General features: G+C 34.3%; 1 protein-coding gene across 1 annotated transcript in view; it reads right to left on the reverse strand.

Annotated features, from left to right (window-relative positions):
* LOC111044466 (transducin-like enhancer protein 4) overlaps positions 1 to 14,867 on the reverse strand; it is a 202,902-nt gene that overhangs the window by 136,810 nt on the left and 51,225 nt on the right. Inside the window, 2 exon segments of the mRNA XM_039435578.1 lie at positions 2,293 to 2,356; positions 11,139 to 11,236. Of these exon segments, the coding sequence (XP_039291512.1) occupies positions 2,293 to 2,356; positions 11,139 to 11,236 (162 nt within the window).

The following is a 14,867-nucleotide window of genomic DNA, read 5'->3' on the forward strand; positions in this document are numbered from 1 at the left end:
AGAGACGTTAATAATTATGATAGGCTCTTGAAGCTCCGTGTGTTTGAGATTTTGAATAATCCTCCCAAAATACTGCAACCAATGCTCTCTGAATTTGGTTTTGAGAAGACATCACGAAAATCCATCAACTAAAACCTCTAATGGCCGGTTTCCGAACTCGGGATTTAGCTAAGTTCTGGATATAAAACAGCTGGAGTCAGAAAATTGGCTTTCCGGAACAGGGCGAAGTCGCAGTCCACGTTTAAATGTATCTCGAAAAGCTAGAAAATTGAACACAAAACAAAATGAAGAGAAAATAGTGTAAAGTTTCAGCTATTTCGAATTATTTAGGAATGTTTCATTTCGTCAAGGAAAACGTTTCCAATTATAGAAATTAGAAAATAAATCTTGTTATAAAAACTGGAACTACGCCCCCTTTCGGAAAGCCAATTTTCTGACTCCAGGCTGTGCAAAGAATAAAAATAAACTTTCTACTAGTGATATTTTTCGATTTGCATATCATCAAGCTATCGAAATGAAAAAGTTTTCTCAGGAAAACATTTTTTTCGGATAATTACTTTTTGAGATATGAGCACCCGAAGTTTTAATTTTTGGGACAGAATATTTCAAATTCGGTAATAGATAAATCCATGAGATTCAGAGGCTAAATTCTTCATGATATTGTTGATGTGGTAAAATAAAAATTTTCTGAAAAAATAGATTTTTGAGAAAGTTATTTAATTTACCAAAAAAAACTCAACTGAGAGTTATTTTTGGTCATTTTTAGTACATTGAATAACTTTCTCAAAAATTGATATTTTCAGAAAATTTTTGTTTTACTAGATCAAAAATATCATGGAGAATCTATCCTCTAGATCTCGTGGATTTATCTCTCACCGAATATGAAATGTTCTGTCCCAAAAATGTAAACTTTAGGCGCTCATATCTCAAAAAGTAATGATCGGAAAAAAAGTTTTCCTAAGAAAACTTTTTCATTTTGATAGCCTGATGATATACAAATCGAAAAATATCACCAGTAGAAAGTTTATTTTTATCCTTTGCACAGCCTGGAGTCAGAAAATTGGCTTTCCGAAAGGGGGCGTTGTCCCAGTTTTTATGCTAATCTTTATTTTCTCATTTATATATTTGAAAACGTTTACCTTTGGAGTTTGGTTTACCTTTTTTTATTTTTAGCCTTTGCACAGCCTCGAAGTCTAGAACTTAGCTAAATCCCGGCCCTTAGAATCATTCAAATTTCTCTAAACAAGGTAAATTAAAATTGTTTCAATTGAAACAGTTGAAAAAAGTAATGACGTTTCATTGAATAACCACTCGATTTATTGGCACCGGGAATCGAACCAAGCATCTAGTAGCACTCATCGAATTTCCATCTAGCTGTTTACCCTGTTGTCAATATTTGCAGTAGCAGAAGTCTTCGAGTTGATTTACAGCATTTAATTGGGATTTTCGTTCAGTAATAATTAAATATTGAAAACTGATTCAAACTCAAATCAAACTATGGAATCAAACTTTTTTATCAAAATGAGGAGAAATCAGTTTTGGTTTATCCTGTTGATTCTCTCCCAATCATTATTTTGATGTTGTAAATGTGAAATGGAATAAATGAATAAATAAACTCACAGCTTTTAAACATACTCACAGCTAGTGCACAAGTTCTCGTTGCTAGCTGTGCCAATTCTATTTATTCATTCGAAATGTATTATTCAATTCTATGATTATGTATGTATTGTATATTTCAATTATCAAAGTATTATTAATTGGGAATATCTAGTGACTTTTTTATTTTGGCAAAAAAATATTTTGATTTTGATTTTTTGAAATCCTGAAAATTTTGAGGTTCTGGTAAAAGTTGCATTGTTCTAAAAGTGAATTTCGTGCTTAGCAAACGGCACTTTGCACGGCAAACGTTACTATAGTGAGGTCCACGTTATAATGGCAGTGTTTGATTAGCAATGGTATTGCTATCCTTGTCTATCATTCAACAAAGCGGATAGTGCTATCTCTTTCTCGCTTTGCTCTGTTGCCAGATCGTCTTTTAACAATGTAGAATTAATAATCATTTGAAAAATCATGAAAATTCATTATCAGATTATTGAAAAATATAATTTCTCACTTAATAAAATATAATTGATTATTTTAAAACAAGAATGAATTAGAAGGCATTGACAAGACAGAGGTTCAGCAACGTTAATCTGCCATCTTTCTACACTGCCATTATAACTTGGACCTCACTAAAATTATCCATACAGATTTAATTGCAAAATAATGGAATTCGAGTTTTCACGGACTTACCATCACATAATGACGCTGCATCTCAGTCTTTTCTTGAACGACTTTTTCAATTTCCATTTTCAAACTGTAACGCAGAATTAAAAACAAAAAGGTGCGTGTTAGGAGTGTTTCGGCCATGCTGGGAATGTGTGTGATACAGAGCAGGTGATACAAAACATCATATTAGGATACACAACATCGATGCAAGGATACACAACTATCACCGTTGCAAGGGGTAAGCTGTCCGTTAAACCACTGCACAACAAGGTGTACATACGGTATCCAAAGGTGATTTTCTGGATTGATAAAGGTATCCCTACCCGGAAAAATGATAATCAGGCTATTTTTGGGGATTTCATATTATTTATTCATTAATTTGACGGAGTGGAATCTTTATGAGTTTGAAGTGGGCCTAGAACCATCCTTGGTTAATAAAGAATCTGAATGAAAAATTTCAAGTTAATCAGTCCAGTAGTTTAGATGTGATTATGCGTCAAACATAATTTTCCTATCCCGTATGTGTATGAGCCATGCAGTTCTTTCCTTCATTGTGGTATAGAAAGTTCTTCAACTTGGTACTAAATGAAGTGACAAAACTCAAATCTTGTTTAGAAACCTTCCTCAACTTAATGCCAACCTGACAAAATTGGACTGGCTATAAATTTATTTGCCAATTTTAACCATCTGTTTCCAAGAGGTTGTCTCTCTATATTATAGTTCTATTATTAAAATATGGTATGTATTCATTTCCCATGAATGGAATTTGAACATTTATTATGATAAATCTAGAAGGAAAATTGAAATTTGGGCTTCGAGGTGCACGAGATTGATATATTTATAATCTATGTGCAAAATTTGGAGATTTAAATATTTCCGTTTTTTCGGTTTGCAATCCACAATTTGACATGTTTTGATGCGAACAAACACAACCCTACTCTCTCTTATTATATAGAAACTGCTTTGAACCTTAATTTGGAATACACAGTCTAAAGGTTATGTAACTTACTTAAATTAAATGATAACTTAATGTTTTTGGATTGATATCCTACATTTTCCCATCCATAGAAACAGACTCAGTGATAGGATTTTCTAGGATTGATGATTTCCTGTATATTTGTGGTATAAGTATTCCTAATTTTTAACCCCTATATTACAAATTATTCTTAAATTTTGACCCATAGAACCTACTTTGAAGATTATATACATTAGTTTTTCAGTAAAGCTAAATGACATATACTCGTATTTGCAGTTGAAAATTTGTATAGTATTGTACTTGCAGGATTAATTTCACAGCCGGTTTCCGAGCTCGGGATTTAGCCAAGTTCTAGACTTTAAACAGCTGAAGTCAGGAAATTGGCTTTTCGAAACTGGGCTTACTAGTAGTTTTTACGATAATTTTTATTTTCTCATTTCTATAATTGGAAACGTTTTTCCTTGAAGAGAAGAAATATTTCAAAATAGCTGAAACTTTACACTATTTTCTCTTCATTTTACTTTGTGTTCAATCTTATAGTTTTTTCGAAATTTAATTTGAACGTGGACTACGACCACGCCCCGTTTCGGAAAGTCAACTTTCTGACTCCAGCTGTTTAAGGCTGTGCAAAGGCTAAAAATAAACTTTCTACTCGTGATATTTTTCTAAGTTTTTCGATTTGTATATAATCAAGCTATCAAAATGAAAAAGTTTTCTCGAGAAAACTTTTTTTCCCGATCATTAATTTTTGAGATATGAGCGCCTGAAGTTTGAATTTTTGGGACAGAACATTTCAAATTCGGTACGATATAAATCCATGAGATTCAGAGGATGGATTCTTCATGGTATTGTTGATCTAATAAAACAAAAATGTTCTGAAAATATCAATTTTTGGAAAAGTTATTCAATTTACCAAAAAAAAAACGTATTAGGTTATTTTTAGTAAATTGAATAACTATCTTAAAAATTGATATTTTCAGAAAACTTTTGTTTTACTAGATCAAAAATACCATGAAGAATCTATCCTCCAAATCTCATGGATTTATCTCTTACCGAATTTGAAATGTTCTTTCCCAAAAATTTAAACTCCAGGCGCTCATATCTCAAAAAGTAATGATCAGAAGAAAATGTTTACCTGAGAAGACTTTTCAATTTTGATAGCTTGATGATATACGAATCGAATTTTTTTTAAAAATATCACGAGTAGAAAGTTTATTTTTAGCCTTTGCACAGCCTCAAGGGTTTGAAAGGTGAAAGAATAGGTTAGAGCACGGTATATAGAAGAAGACGGTAGGTGTCACGCGCATGTTTGTGCTAAATTTCCGGTGTCGCTGACGTCATTTTATATCCAATCATCTGTTTTTAACCAAAAAGTTTCATAAATTGCCAATAGGTGTTGAAAACCTCGGTTGGTGGCGGTGACGCAATCTAGCTGGCTGGCCACTGCGCACACATTTCATGACCCCTACCGTTTTCATCTAAATACCGTGGGTAAGAGGGTAAGGTTTTTGCTTTTAAATGACAAAATACTTGTATTATTCAAATACTTTGATCGTTTGTGTTATATAGTTTGGCTATACGTAACCCTATCATTAACGGGTATACGATATTTTGTCTAACCAGGAGATGTCTCGCTATCGTTTATCTATGGTGAAGGAGATTTGATTTTGACCTTGTAGAAAATTTACCTTTGGATACCGTACACACCACAAAAAGGGAAACACAACAACATCAAGAAAAACACAAAGTAATAAAACAAAAAATGAAAGCGGCCATGGTGTGATCATCACATGGTAAGTGTTGCATTGAATGAAGTAAGCTCTGCCCTTTATGGTAAGACATTCAACATGTATGGTATGGTGCAACACATAACAGTTAGTAGATGAGCAAACAATTAAAAACGTCCATTTTTAACAGAACCATCGACACCATTGCTCACTCACCATGACGTAATGCCTTTGAATTTCAATTTTTTCACTAGCTAGTTTTTCACATTCCATTTTTAGGCTGAAAAGTATACATTGAAAACTGTTAGACTTACAAAAAATATGAACACTACACAAATTAGAACATACATTGTGAGTAAATATCAAACTTGATGTAGTCCAGTCAAGGAAAGGTTATAGAGGGAAAAGTTGATCAATATGGATTTTTCCCATCGATTTTCAAAAGGTTATAAGAGCAAAAATAGAAAAACATTGGTGGCAAACGTGTTTTTTTTTCAAAAATGTCACACCTTCAAGAGCGGATATCTCGAAAACTAGAGGAGATATAAAAAAAAATTGTGAAATAAATATTGTAGGAAAATATGTAAGCTTTAATTTGTTATATGACAGTCAAGTCCTTAGGATATATAGTTCTTGAGTTTTATGCGAGAAACCAAAAAATGGTACCTTTAAACCACCCTCACCCCCTTAGCACAGTGGGTATGGGTGGGGACTATTGATATGTTTACCTCCTCACAACCCTAAAAAGAACTGCGGGATCAAAAATTGTCTTCCAAACTTTTCCCTCTATAACAGTGTTGCTTCAGTGTTGAGTGAGATCTTCAGTTATGCAAAAATAGAACAATTGACAAAGGAATTTGGAGAAAATGTATTGAACACAATTTTTGACTTTGCAGCTTTGTTGGAACCATTTAGGGGGTAACATATCAAAAGTCACCGTGCGTAAACTTGTGAAATTATACATCAAATTGAAAAGAATTTGATGCTCTATAAGCTCATGATCAGCATGGATTTTTCCCATCGATATTCAAAAAGTTATAAGAGCAAAAAATTGAAGGAAAATGTGTTTTTCAAAAATGTCACATATTTTAGAGCGGATATCTCAAAAAGTGAAAAAGATATAGAGAAAGTTGTGAGATCAATATTGTAGGAAATTATGTAAGCTTTAATTTCTTATAGACTAGTCATGTCTGTAAAATACATAATTTATATGCGAGAAACCAAAAAATGGTACCTTTAAACCACACCCACCCCCTTAGCACAGTGGGTAGGGGTGGGGACTTTTGATATGTTCACCTCCTTACTACCCTAAACAGAACTGCGGGGTCGAAAATTTTCTTCCCAACTTTTCCCTCTATACCCTTTTTTGAGCATTCATTGCCTGGACAAGTTTCCTGAAAACAAATAAATAGTTCAAAAACAATTTTGATAGGCCTACTTGAATGTTTAATTAGAGTTACTATAGTGAGGTCCACGTTATAATGGCAGTGTTTGATTAGCAATGATATTGCTATCCTTGTCTATCATTCAACAAAGCGGATAGCGCTATCTCTTTCTCGCTTTGCCATATTGTCTTTTAACAATGTAGAATTAATAATTAATTAACAAAATATTTCATCTTAGTTATGAAAATGCATTATGAAATTATTGAAAAATATAGTTTCTGGCTAGACGTGACAGGTTTTCATTGATGTTTGTGGTGTCACTTTTGAAAAATTACATTAATTCACCCGCTCTCCTCTCTAGGATTGGTTTCCAGGTACCCACGTTCAATGTCAGAAGAGGTAGGACCTTTCATGTACCAAGATCAAGGACCCTTCATAACTTCTGCTCTCCACTTAATGGAGTTCTGAGGCTATTCAATAGCGTTTGTGAAGGTGTTGATAAGCATGGCCCTGTTAGTGAGGTTAGAAGGCGCATTATTGAGGCTATGACTCAATGAATTTGAATTTAGTTTCAGAATTGATTCAATAAATATGATGTCCGTGATTCTTAATAGTGTTAAAGAGTTGATCAAACTTACAGTTTAAATTCCTTAACTTTTATACTTGAATATTTCTTGTAGTTGACACTTTTTCTTTTTTCTTCTCTGCTTTCATCAATTTCCATTCCACAGTGGCACATGTTTCCCCTTAACCTGTTTCTATGCTCAATTGTGTTCTTTTTATAACTTACTATCTTCATTCTGTATTTATTACTCATGCTTAGATTACTTTCAATTACTTACGCTTTCCTCATACTTATCAACTTTCTTATGTATTTGTGAATTGCAAGTACTGTATCTCTTATTTTTATCTCTTTTACTAACTTATTTTATTCGATTATAAATGGTAGTGAAGACTGTTTTGGGCTTAATGCCTGTAGTATTTTTTTAAATAAATAATTGATTATTTTAAACGAGAATGAACAGTTAATATAACATTAATAAAACTGTATCAGCTACCGTCTATAGGAGGCATTGACAAGACGGAGGATCGGCAACGTTGTTCTCTTATTTTTCTCCACTGCCATTATAACGTGGACCTCACTATAGTAGACTAGGTTCTTACAGTACTTTACTATAGTGAGGTCCACGTTATAATGACAGTATTTGATCAACTTTGTTTTTGCTCTATACTTGTCTATCATTCAACAGAGCCGGTGGTACTATCCTTTTTTAGATCCACAACTATGCCAATTATGTTTTTGACAGTGTAGGAATATAATTGATTAATGCAGAGAATCGGCATCGCTATTCTTCTATCTTTATCCACTGCCATTATAACGTGAACCTCACTATAGTTCTTACAAAAGGTTGATGATCAGTTGTCTTTATGAGAAGCGATCATTGTTCGTCCAGGCAAGCCAATAAATAATAGGATTTTATAAAATTGTTACAACAAACACAATTATCAAGGATTTTTTTAGAAGACTCCCAATTTTCTAGCATAGTGTTTGGTGAGATGTAATATATATTTATCAATAATTTAAAATTAAAAGTGAAAAATAATTAATAAATGAAAAGTGAGGAAAAATACCTCTTATTCATAAAATCAAATTCCTGATATTTGCCTAAATCTTCATTACTACAACTCTGGTATTCATTAATTTCTGTAATGTTGCAGTAGTGGGATTGACATTGAGGAGGAAATATTCTAGAGGCTAACTAATCCTTTCTTTGGACTATCATACATTTCTCGTTGTTGCTCTTTTTCCCATCTTTTCAAGACGCTTGTCACTGTTTTTGATTTTACTTATACTTTCTTCATTTTTTTCCCGCGTAAATCGGTTTAATTGAATTAATATTATTTCTCCTTCAGTATTTCCTTGTAGTATTTTAAACAATTTTGTACTAAATTTAACTTTTGCCTTTATTTGTTACTTTACTGATGCTCAATTTGACTGGTTTTAGACTCAATTGTTAAAAATTTGACTGGTGAGAGAGGTTTATTTATTTATTCATTTTTTTATTTATTCTTTTTATGTTATATATTTATTGTATAGACGTAAGACTTATTCTTTTTATTTTAGTTACCAAAATCAAGTGACTGTCTCGTTCATATTATAATGTACAATAACAATAGTGTAGAACTTCAACCACAGCTGTTAAGCTACTGAAGTTCTTTTCTTTTTTTCCCATCATGATACTGTTTCTTTATAAATAATTGCATTGTAAATATATGTGTAAAATATGTCAAGTGTTGTGAAAAAATTTCAATTTTAATTTCAAAAAAAAATCGAATGAGAATGATTAGATATTGTGAAAACCACAATTTAAAAAAAAACCTATTCAAAATACTAATTTCGCATGTTGATCCATTATCAACCTCTCGTTAACTGGAACATTAAGCAACAGAATATACCTAGAGCGGATGAAGCCCTACGATTGGCCATTAGATGTCGACCAATGAAGGTTGAGTTCTAATGTCATTGGTCGAGACTAGACACTGTTCTCGTGACCATATTTGGAATACTTGGGCGAGCCTTGTCTCGCCCAATGGCAGTAGACCTAAGCCTGTATTGGTCGACAGCTCACGACCAATCGTAGAGCTTCATCCACACTAAATTACGTTGCTCAATTTTAATGCTTTCTGTTCACTAGGGATTGATAATTTTGTAATGTTCAAAACTAGTATTTTCAAATATTTTAATAATAACATAATAATGATAATCCTAATACTCTTTGTTCATTCTAATATCAACTCGAAATATCAATCAGTTTTGTGCATGCACAATATGATTTGAATTACTGTATCTGATAAGTCTAATTGACTTACAGTTTACTTACTGTGTTATTTTTAACACTCAGTGATGTAGGCTAATTTTGTTTGTACAGTTGCTGTTAAACTTTTGTCATACTGTATTAAATATTTTACTTTGCCTATTGTTCTAAGAATTTAACGGCAGTAAAATCATATTCATTTATGATATTAACACGTTTTTTTATAAATACTGAACATACATTCTCAGCGTCCAGTTGATAAAAATAAACTTGAAAAGTAGTTTTGATCAACATCATTAATTATGACGATTATCACCTTAATTTAATGGGTTGGAAGTGAAGGCTTTGCAAAGACTACAATAAGAATTATTGATATAGTGAGGTCCACGTTATAATGACAGTATTTCATCAACTTTAGTTTTGCTATCCTTGTCTATCATACGACGAAGCCGGTTCTAGGTCCACAACGATGACAATTATGTTTTTGACAGTGTAGAAATATAATTAATTAATGCAGAGAATCGGTATCGCTATTATTCTATCTTTATTCACTGCCATTATAACGTGGACCACACTATAGGTATTTATTAAATGGGTAGATATTAATAATAATTATTATCACCATATTTTGAGCTGGCGTGACGAAAAACCCGTATACTAACTTATGTTAATGAATTACGATTTTGGTGAGGAAAAAGATAGAATAAACTATTGAGGAATAGTGCAGATCATGAACCTAATTCAAGTTCTAAGGGTGCGTACACAAAGAAAGCTGGTTGCCGGCGCCGGAAAACCAGCAGCTTGCTCCTCGAGCTTATAAGCGCGGTAAAAGCTTGAAGCCGTACATAAAGAAAGCTGGTAACAAGCTCGACAAGTCAGTTCACATTGAGCAGTGTCAAAGATGTATTCGTCTAGTGATGATGTGTTTTTGGCGGAGAGTGTTCATTTAAAATTATTGCAAAGGAGGAAATTCGGTGTTCATGTTATTAATAGACATAGGAAGAAACTTGGTGAATACCATCACTTGTTTCCGCAACTAAAAGGTGACCCACAACGGTTCTACACATACATGAGAATGGAGCTAGCGACTTTCGATTACATATTAAATCATCTGTATCAACCATCTTTAAAACTACTGCACAGTACACACTACGCTAACCAACTGCAGTACAGAGACTGTACTGGAGACTAACTGTAAGCACAGTACAGAGACCACTCGCAGACTGAGGCAGTTGCTGGAAACCGGCTACAAGAATGTTCTCTTCATACTTGTTTGCCGGTTGACGCCGGCAGCTCGCGCTTGTTGCGCTTGTTGAGCCGGCACCGGCGTTTACTGTGTACGGGCACACTTGAAACCATGTTAAGTTCTTCTCAAGCCGGGACGCGCTTACAGCGGCTGGTTTTCCGGCGCCGGCAACCAGCTTTCTTTGTGTACGCACCCATAGATCGGAAGAATTCTTAGGCTTGCGGTTTCTAGGAAAATTATAGAATCTACAGGTTTAATTGTCCATTAGATTAGTTCATTCTTCAATTTATAGGTTTAATTATTGTTCATTGGATTAATTCATAAGTATCCTAGAAACTGAACCTTCAATGATTTTGAATTAAGATTTGTTCGAGGAGTATTATTTATTTATTTATTCTATTATTTTACAAAGGCGATTTACTAGAAGTATTTTAAGCCTAGGTGATGATGATGAGATGAATGACAATACAATGAAGGTAGAGTTATGAATAAAAATTATAGGTTATGCTATCTACTAGAATTGATTTGAGTCCACTTTTCAGTCCAGAAATAAATAAATAAATAGTAGATAAAATGGGGTATTCCAACTATTGTAACCCTAATTTAAGTTGATTGGTCAATTGTAACAAGTAAGTAAAATTGACTTTCAACAGGATGAAACATGAATTTAAAATGAGATCATCAATTCGATTTGAAATTCTGGATGAATAGAGTACTTACTTATGATACTGCGCCTGCAGGAAATTAAATTCCTCTTTGATTCGGTCACATGACTCCCCAATCGTGAATTTGAATGGTTGCCCAGGCTGTGGAGGGCCCTGAAACAGACAAAGAAGTTCATTATTGAGAGGAAAAAACTAGAAAAATAACTGCATTGGAGTCAACAGAAAATTCTCCCCAGTTAAAAGCACGGGTTGCCTCCTTGTCTTCATCATCTTTTCAATGGAGAAATGGCCAACTTCCATAAATAACTAGTAGTTCTGTGAAGAGTAGACCTCACGCAGTATTCTCATCCACAAGTACCTGATTGAAACTATAGACCTTATGGAAATACAGCAATAGACTGGCTTCTCCACACATCTGTATAATCACTTGTCAGCTGATTTATGATGAATAATTATTCTATAGTCTGATTTTTATTCTAATGAAGGAGTCTCCTTTTTCCTTTTATATTATCCTTGAAATGCAAAACTTCCAAAAACCTTGTATATACGTCGACGCGCAATTAAAAAAGGAACCTACCTGTCAAATTTCATCAAAATCTGTTACGTCTGTGGCGTTTCGCCCTAAATGCGCAACATAAAAACATATAAACATTTAAACATTAAGAGAAATGCCAAACCGTGGACTTGAATCTTAGACCTCACTTCGCTCGGTCAACAAACTTCTAATGTACTTTGAGATAACAAGTTATTGACTATTTATTTCAAGATTATTGACAATTTCTTAGTATTTTTATTCAATAATTATTATTGAACTACTACCCGTCAGGCTCGCTTCGCTCACATATCCGTCTAGCCAGGGGGCGAAGCCCCCTGGACCCCCGACTGGACCGTGCAAAAATGAGATAAGCGTGCTCGCTTCGCTCGTCTGCATTTTTCATTTGGGCATGCTTCATTCTGTCAGAAAGTCAAAGTTCTGAGAAAACGCAGAAAAGCTGAGAAAAACGCTGATTTTGGGCGCATCTTTGGCTTTATTTCAAATTCCTTCTTATACAACATTATTACACCCCACCTGAGCTTCTGTAGTGAATTTGAACATTTTCTGTTTATTTGTTCTCGATAAAGCTGAGAAAGCGCAAAAAACACTGGAAAACGCAGATTTTGGGCGTATCTTTGGCGTTATTTCGAATTCCTTCTTACACAACATTATTACACCCTAGCTTAGCTTCTGTACTGAATTTGAACAATTTCTGTTCTTTTGTTCTCGATAAATCTGAGAAAAATAAAAAAACGCTCATTTTGGGCGTATCTTTGACGTTATTGCAAATTCCTTCTAATACAACATTATTACACCCTAGCTGATCTTCTGTACTTAATTTGAACAATTTCTGTTCATTTGTTCTCGATAAAGCTGAGAAAACGCTAAAAAAAACGCTGGAAAAACGCAGATTTTGGGCGTATCTTTGGAAATTTTCCTGAATCCGCTCTTAGTGCACCTCTAAAGGGCCAACTGAACATACCTACCAAATTTGAACGTTTTTGGTCCGGTAGATTTATAGTTATGCGAGTGAGTGAGTGAGTGAGTCAGTGAGTGAGTGAGTGCAATTTCGCTTTTATATATATAGATAGAAGATAGATAGATATAGATAATATGATAACAAGTTGGTATTGAAAAAGTAAGTTCGATTTTTTGTGTACTTATTTTTGAGGTAAATGGTAACAATCACCTCTAGATTGAAAGAACAAATCGAGATTGAAATATCGATTTAAATGTTTGGTTCGACAATCGATCTCTAGTAAGTCGAGGCACGTGGATTCGAGACAAGACAATGAAGATACCCTTGAAGGAGGCGTAGGGGGAGAGGAAGTGAATCCATGACTTCCTCCTCCCCTTTCTGTAAACCACCTCCTCCTCCTCACAATAACACCCTCAACGTGAGGGATGACGATTACAAGGAGTTAATTGACTTGTGCCTCATGCATAATTCATGCATTCTATCCGGCTCCTTCAAGCATCTATTCTCAGCCTAATACCCTCCTCCCACCAACATAACATTCCCCCCCTCCCAACCACGCACCACCAGCCCTCAAGGATTAGCATCCCTCCAGGGAGATAAATCGTAGAGCATCCGATTCATGATATAAAGTCAGCACTTGATTAACAGTGGGGTTGCTATCCTTCTCGTCATTAGACAAAGTAGATATTTTTCGGAACGTTTAGGGCCTGTTACCGAGCTCGGGATTTCGGTAAGTACTAGACTTTAAACAGCTGGAGTCAAAAAATTGGCTTCCCAAAACGGGGCGTAGTCGCAGTAAAAATAGTTGTAGCAAAATAAATCTTTTTCCTACAGTTACCTTGAAAAGTGGCCATTCCTGCACTGATTACAGAACGCGAATAATCACTTTTCCGCTTTAGTGCGGGAAAAATTTTTCTGCACTCCAGATTTGCAACATGGCAACACAAAATAGTTGGTGGGTTATATGGAGGATTAGTGCACGAAAACAAAAATTAAGTTGGTAACAATGACTGTGGTTAGATTTAGTAAGAATCATTTCAATGGCTACCCTACATTTATGATAAAATCCTAATCTAGAAATCCAAAACAAGAATAATGTTTATCTAAATCATAATTAAATAATAACTTCTCATCATTTAATAATAAATAATGCTTATTTTCTATTGACAGTAATAATTATTTCAACTCCAAGCAATGAGAAATGTAGCAAACACACATTATGAAATTCGAATTTTCAGGTTAAATAATTACCGTTCGAAATCCATGTCAATAAAATTAATAAAATAACATTAGAATATACTACAATAAAATATTTTCTGTTGTCTATGTTATTTTATAAATATTTTTTAGTTTACTTATAGTATTTTTCGGTAATTTTAGTTGCCCTCGCCTAAGGCTCGGGCGTAAACGTTTCTTTCGGTGCAGCAAACTGTCACTTTGCGCACTAGTTGCACAAATAACTATTTCGCCACACTGCACAGAAAGCAGCTGTTTTCCAGTCCCTACGTAGATCTGAAAGACCTTGTTTGCAGACGACGTCAGAAAAGGGTTTCTTTTCCGGTCTAGGCCAGAAAGTTGTCTCTTTCCAGCCGCTTATGGCTGGAAACAACGCGCTAATTATTTTAATAAGTCATCCGCTAGATCGGGCGAGTGTCCACTTTCATAATAAGCTGAAGTCGCCATGATTTTAGTTCCAGTTTCGAATCAAACTAATTCGCTTCGCAACCAGTTTTATTCAATTATTTATTGTTGATTAGTGCATTCCGAATTTTCAAAAATGCTTGAAGATGACTGTGGTATTCCAAGTGAAATTTTAAAAGAATCTGAAATCCTGACTGCAAATCTTCTACCACTAAAATCAAGAGATAGGTACGATAGCTTAACGAGTATTCTTTATTTTGTATTCTTTATTTATTTTGTCAGCAATACCTGTAGTGTGGCGAAAAATATCGTTCGCACCACGGGCAAAAATGTTTTTCCAGCTCTCAATCTTTTCTAGTCCTCGGCCTACGGCCTCGGACTTGAAAACCGATTTCGAGCTGGAAAAATCTCATTTTCTGCTCTAGGTGCGAAATATACTATTTCGCCACACTGCACAGATAGCAGTTGTTTTCCAGTCCCTACGTAGATCTGAAAAGACATTGTTCGCAGATGACTCTCGTCTGACATCAGAACAGGTTTCTTTCCGGCTAAGGTCAGAAAGACTACCCTTTCCGGCCGCTAACATGAAACTAAAAAAGGTGAAAGAGAAATGGTCTTTAGCATTGGGA

Source organism: Nilaparvata lugens, chromosome 9 (genome assembly GCF_014356525.2).
Source record: "Nilaparvata lugens isolate BPH chromosome 9, ASM1435652v1, whole genome shotgun sequence".
Lineage (NCBI taxonomy): Eukaryota > Metazoa > Arthropoda > Insecta > Hemiptera > Delphacidae > Nilaparvata > Nilaparvata lugens.